The sequence below is a fragment of the Cannabis sativa genome, chromosome X (genome assembly GCF_029168945.1).
Source record: "Cannabis sativa cultivar Pink pepper isolate KNU-18-1 chromosome X, ASM2916894v1, whole genome shotgun sequence".
Taxonomy (NCBI): domain Eukaryota; kingdom Viridiplantae; phylum Streptophyta; class Magnoliopsida; order Rosales; family Cannabaceae; genus Cannabis; species Cannabis sativa.
The window spans coordinates 2,277,090-2,283,888 of NC_083610.1; the positions used below are offsets into that span (position 1 = coordinate 2,277,090).

Sequence of the window (6,799 nt, forward strand, 5' to 3'; positions counted from 1 at the left end):
ACCTTGTGTAGGTAAGGGAAAAGCTAAGCTGGAGGAACAGTGAGATGGAGCTTGGCAATGATTGTACATATCGCGGCAGTACAACCTGGAGGGTGGTCTTATAATATTTTGAAGTATAGTTTAGTTTCCTGTTGTTTTAAAAAAAATATTACTAGTGGATATTGTATTAGTAAAATACTTTTAAATCGTATTTTGATACCCGGGATCCAGACCCATATGTTTATAAGGTTATAATATATTAAAATTATCTTTTGAGTTTAGTAAATTATAAATACGAGCGTTACACTTCACCCCCACTTCCCCTACTACAACCGATCTTCCCCCAGGCCCCTCCCACCCAATGATTACTCGGGCTAAAGCCGGCATTTGCAAACCTTGCGTGTTCCATGCCTTCTCTCCATCACCTCTCAACTTGGTTGCTGATTTTGCACCTGATTGTGCTCTTATTGCATTGAAAATTCCTCACTGGAGACGTGCCATGGATATCAAATTTTTTGCCCTTGTGAAGAACAAGACCTGGACTCTTGTCCCACTCACTGCTGACATGCGTGTTGTGGATAACCGATGGATCCTTCGAGTCAAACGCAACTATGATGGAAGTGTTAATCGCTATAAAGCACGCCTTGTTGCTAAAGGCTTCCAATAACAACCCGGGGTTGACTTCTTTTAGACCTTTAGTCCTGTTGTCAAGAGCTCTACCATTCGTGTCATCCTTACTCTTCCTGCCACCAATCATTGGGATATTCAACAAGTGGACATTGAAAATGCGTTTTTAAATGGAATTCTCACTGAAACAGTCTATATGACCCAACCTACGGGCTATGTGAGCACCACTCATCCTCAACACGTTTGCAAACTCCACAAGGCCTTGTATGGCCTTCGCCAAGCGCCCCGTGCATGGTTTACTCGGCTGAAACAGGTTTTATCATCTCTCAGATTCATCAACTCTGTATCCGACTCCTCTCTATTCTTTATAAACAAGGTGGGGCCAAAATGTATATCCTTGTTTATGTTAATGATATTCTTCTAACAGGAAGCAATGACTCCATTGTTCGTAGCATCATCAACAAACTACATCAAGTTTTCTCTCTGAAGAAACTTGGATCTATGAATTATTTCCTTGGCTTTGAAATCACTCGAAGCACACATGGCATTCAACTATCTCAAGGAAACTACACTCTTGATTTGCTAAAAAAAACCAACATGATGCATTGTAAGTCAAGCCCCACTCCTATTAGTCAAGGAGACAAACTCAGCTCAAATGACAGCAAACCATTTGATCAGCCAACATTCTTTCAAAGTGTCATGGGAACACTACAATACTTGACTCTAAGTAGGCCAGACATTGCCTTCACAGTAAATAAACTCAGTCAATTCATGCATAATCCTACTCAACGTCATTGGAACACTTGCAAGCGCTTACTGTGCTATCTAAAAGGAATACTGGGACAAGGAATCATATTCAAACCATCAAAAAATAGAGGTGTCGAATGCTTCAGCGATGCGGATTGGGCAGGATCCATCGATGATTGGAAGTCGACAACAGGGTACTGTGTCTACTTGGGAGGCAATCTCATCACTTGGTGCTCAAAAAAACAAAAGGCAGTGGAAATCGTCGACTGAGGCAGAATATCGTGCGCTCTCTCAGACAGCAACTGAAGTGGCCTGGCTCTTCTCTCTATTTACTGAACTTGGTATTAAACATCACGCTCATGCTGTTATCTGGTGTGACAATGCAGTTGCGAAACAACTCTCATCCAATCCAGTTTTTCACAGCCGCACGAAACACATTGAAGTCGATGTTCATTACATTCGAGATCTGATCAAAAGAGGATTGATCGAAGTGAGACACATCCCCACCAAAGAACAAACAACTGATATATTCACCAAGGCTGCTCCATCAGCCAATTCATTTATCTCAAAGACAAGCTTGCCGTGGTGTCTCAACCAGCCAAGCTTGAGGGAGCGTGTTGAAAATATTGAATTGTCACATGTTTATCACTTTGTAATTATGAGCTGGCAGTAGGTGATATTAGGTCATTCTAGAATTACCAATTGCATTGGATTCTCTTTTCTGTAGCCAATTAGAATAGGAAAGAATATACCTTATTATTCCTGATATTCTTTAAGGTCATTGTACTATATATATCCGTTGTACACACTGTACAATCCATTCAAAAATTCAATACAAAATTCTACAGAAAAAGAATTTCTCTCTCTTTTATTTGTTTTTGCTGCTGTACTCTTTTTCTCTGATATTGACACGTAGGGGAATATTAAGCACCACTAGTGTCTTTTAATATTTTTCTATATATATATTATATTTTTTTTATGCATATTATTATTAAAGAAACTTAAAAAATATAAGTTTTATTACAATTTGTTTCTTAAACTTTTTACTATATTTATTTAATTTGGCACATATCCATTTTTTCTTGTGTATATATGTTGATAAAAAAGACAAAAACACATTTGAGAAATTTCTTTTTTTATATTAAAATTTTATTATTTAATTTTCGGGGACATCTTTGTAGTTTGCACGGAGCCCAAAACCCAAAAGCCCAATCATAAATTATTAGAAAAAATTAATTTCTATACCCAACAAATAATAAGTTATTATGAAAACTTATCTTTTTTGAAATTATTTTATAATTATATACTCTTTAGGAAATAATTTTGGGAATTAATAAGCATTATGATTTTCTATTAATGTACTTTTTTAATAGAAAACTTGGTTCATCTTAATATGAGTATCTTAGACCTCTTTATGTAGTGTTAATGATATTACCATTTGAAATTCAAACTCATTATGGACTCAAATATAACTCATGTATACACCATAAATCCTATAACATTAAGAATTTTAAATTAAGATGTGTAACACATTTTACACTCTTATGGCACGTTTACTTAAAGCGTAGTCGTTTTCGGAATAAATTAATGAAAGAAATGATAATAATTGTAATATGCTACATATTAGTTTGTTACACATATTTAATCTATACATTATATTCTTTATAAATAACATCACAATTCCCCACTAGATTAAATTTATCTCTAGTAACAAACTTATAACTTTATAATATATATTTAATCAATTAAAAATATTACATCAAAATATAACATTTCTCCACTTTTATTAAATAAATATACACTTTCAAGTGATTTTACCATTAATAATTTTTTTTTTGATGAAATAACCATTAATAATTCATAAATATATTATTTTTTTCATAATAATATATTATTTGTTGGGTATAGAACGTAATTTTCTCTAATAATTTATAATTGGGCTTTTGCGTTTTGGGCTCCGTGCAAAGCCCATGCAAATGTCCCTCCCAATAGTCCACCCCTAATATTTGTCTTTCCTCTGTGTTTTTCTTTTTCTTGGATTGGTCTTCCTTTTTCTTCTGACTGACTGAGATAGAGAGAGAGAGCTATACTCCTTCCTTCCTCCTCAACCTAACCCTTACATCTCTCTCACCTAACCAAAGAAACCCTAACCTCCCTACCCCAAACCTTCGTTGGTTGGTTGAAGAAAGAGAGAACGTTTCTGCAGCTACACTACATAAGTTTAGAACCCTTCTACTGTGTTTGTGTTTGGATACAATTTAGTATAATTTTTTAAAATTAAAGCTTTACAACTACCCAACTCCCATCAACCAATTCTTCAACTTAAAACACCTAATTTTTATGTGTGATTTTTATTCACAAAACACAGTTGCATATTTGAGTTATCAACGTAGTATAATTTTTTTTCTGGTTTTTTTTTTTATACAGTTTAATGCATTTCTTGTTTTGTACTCATGGCTGAAAAGAGTACAAACAACAATAATGGTCTTCCAAAGAAAAAAAGAAGTAAGACAGCATCCATTGCTAAAGCTGAAGACAGATTATCTAAGCTACCTGATATAACTCTTGGACATATTCTGTCATTTCTCCCAACTACAAACGATGTGGTTCGGACTTGCATCCTTTCTAAGCGTTGGAAATTGATATGGTATTCTGTTCCTAAACTCTGTTTCTGTGATACTAGTACTACTGTTCCCGAATTTCAAAAGTTGGAAAATTATGTTGACAATTGTTTGGAACACCGCAAGAAAGGTATGTATTTTATTGCTGATTCAGCTCTAATTAGTTTCAAGCTTCATATACAATCCTGTCTAAGAAGCAAGAGTCTCAGCCTAGATAAATGATTAAGCTTTGCAGTTGACAATAAAGTCAAGGAATATTTGAGTGTTGACTTAGAACCAGGAAAATGTGAGAATGATGGTTATTACTACTACTACTGCTTACCTAAAACAGTGTTGAACTTAAGAGCTTTGACCATTTTGGAGTTGAGGGGAATTGAGTTGGGTTACTCATTTGGTTTTCCATCCTTGAATTCATTATCATTGGAAAATGTTCGGCTTTCAAATAATGTAACTACTGATGTGCTAACCAAGTCTTTCACGGATTGCCCTTCCCTTGAGAAACTGTCATTAAGTTCGTATTATATTCATAAACCGCTCCGAGTACAAAGTTCAAGCCTCAAGTTCGTGACACTTGAATTACAAAATGTATCTCTTCAAGTTGAAGCCATAAATCTTGAATCTTTGGTTCTTTGTAGGGCTTTCTTCGGGAAAATAATCTGTCTGCATGTAAGGCAATTAAAAATCTCTCACTATCAAGTTGTACATGGGGTATGACAGATCAGTCATCATTTGAAGAGCTCATTACAAGCCTCCCACTCCTTGAGGATTTGACAATTGATAATTCTTATCATAAGTCGGGGTTGGAGCATCTTACAATCTCAAATCAACACTTGAAAAGCCTCAAATTGAGAAATATGAACGAGGAGAGTGATATGATCAAGGTTGTCACAATTAAATCGGTGCCAAACTTAGTTTCGTTTTGTTATAAAGGTAATATTAATTGCAACATATCAATAGAGTCAACCAATTTGTTGAATGGAGAATTCGTAATTTCTGATCATCATCACAAATATGACACAAATTGGTTTATGAGTATGCTGAGTTTTTTTATGAATCTCAATTGCTCTTGGAATATTGTAACACTGCGACTTTCTGATAAGGTATGTCCCTTACCTATATTTGATATTTTCCTTTATTCTCTAATTTGATTATGTTGCAGTATTTTATTTCTGTATATTTTGTTTTAAATATATGTTTGTTGAATTCATATGTACTTGAAGGCGCTTGTCATGCCAGACAATTGTAAAAGGTTATGTCGTTCTCCTTTAGCTAAATGGAAGCATGTCCGAGTTATTACTCGTTCTTATATAGGGATAGCGTCGCGCTTGGTGATGGGGTGTTTGGCAAGAAAGTTAAGCTTAAAAGATGTGGTTATGTGGATTTCACCATCTATGGAAACATTATCTTTTAATGGAAAGGACATGCTAACTATCCTTAATTTTAATATTTGATCCATATTATATCATAGCTGATGTTGAAATATTAGTTCTTTTGAGCTTGTTTATATTAGTATCTTATTACTGATGAAATTGACTACTTTCATTTTGCCTAGTATCAGCTTCTTATGTATTTTGGTGGCTCTCTTTGTTTTCAATGAAGATCCAAGTTAATTAAGTTGACCCTTTTCCTTGTTCTAATGTAGTTGCTTTATCAATTATTCTCACATTTTATTTTTATATTTTGAAAGTTGTTGAGGTATATATATGGTTCTTGGTGATGCATTATTTGGTAAATTTCTACCTTGGATAGATAGAGACATTGTTTATACTACTGGTTTTTATTAGTATTTCTCAACATAATATACTTCAAATTAATTAGAATACAAAATAGAGGATACTAACACGAGAGAGGTGGAAAATCAAATCGATAGGAGAGTTCTTGCAGAGTAGCTAGAGAAGATCAAAGTTTGATGAAGAGTTTTATTTTAAACAAATTATTGGATGAAAAATATACTTTTGGTTTCAAAACAATAAAATTATACTGTATATAATATTATGTATATAATATTAAATTGATGAAATAATGGAAGGGTGATATTATATGGTGTACTCTAATGGGGAATATATGTTTGTTTATCTCATATCAGATGAAGAGAAACTGATGATCGTAGTTTGTAATGGTTTATATAAATTAATCATGATTTATATTAGCAGTCTTATAAAAATTTCATTAAACCTGTCAATATTATTACTTAAAGAAATTGAAGAAATCTTTTTAAAACCGTATAACATTTCTAACAAATTAATCTTGCAAACAATTGATAGTTTTAAGTATAATTCTTCCAACTTATCCCAAACTCTTTTTGTTGTCTTCTCTGCAACGAGTTTTCTTTCAACATTGTTTGACAGATATATAATGACTGTGTAATACACCATCTCTTTCATTTCTATTTTCTCTTCTAGTTTCTTTTTAGCCAATAACTTCCCATCTCTAAGAATTTTGGAAACCTTTTGATGCACTAGGATCTTTTTCAAACTCTCTCCCCATAACGCGAAGTCTCTTGTTCCATCGAATTTTGTCATTGTCACTGATAACTGTTTCTTAAAAATTTGCAGCGGAAATAATCTTAATTTTGTGTTCTTGATCGATTACTAAGCTTTGATTTGTGGAAAATTAAGACTAGTGTGTAGAATCAGATCAACTAAAACTTAAATTAACACACATTTAGCAATGACAAGATAGATGAATCACAAACAATAATCGGAGGCAAAACACGGATGAAAAGAGTTATCTAAATTAGAAACAATTAAAGCAGAAAAATAATAAAATCAACACCAATATATGTATTAGTTCAAGTCCTATAGATCGATGTACTCTATGACTCT

The 6,799-nt window shown here is 33.4% G+C and overlaps 2 protein-coding genes across 3 annotated transcripts; both read left to right on the forward strand.

Moving 5' to 3' along the window:
• Window positions 1-3,375: 3,375 nt before the first annotated feature.
• LOC115707968 (uncharacterized) lies at window positions 3,376-5,588 on the forward strand. Of its 2 annotated transcripts, XM_061105468.1 has the most exons (3): window positions 3,376-3,572; window positions 3,781-5,074; window positions 5,195-5,588. In XM_061105468.1, the coding sequence occupies exons 2-3, from the start codon at window positions 4,685-4,687 to the stop codon at window positions 5,423-5,425; spliced, it is 621 nt and encodes a 206-aa protein (XP_060961451.1). In that variant the 5' UTR covers window positions 3,376-3,572; window positions 3,781-4,684; the 3' UTR covers window positions 5,426-5,588. The 2 variants fall into 2 exon arrangements, with proteins under 2 accessions (XP_060961451.1, XP_060961450.1); XM_061105467.1 differs by having other exon boundaries at window positions 3,376-5,074.
• LOC133031698 (F-box/LRR-repeat protein 25-like) lies at window positions 3,807-4,629 on the forward strand. Its single transcript, XM_061105247.1, has 3 exons — window positions 3,807-4,104; window positions 4,210-4,485; window positions 4,610-4,629. Exons 1-3 carry the CDS (start codon window positions 3,807-3,809, stop codon window positions 4,627-4,629), a joined length of 594 nt encoding a protein of 197 aa, XP_060961230.1.
• Window positions 5,589-6,799: the final 1,211 nt, after the last annotated feature.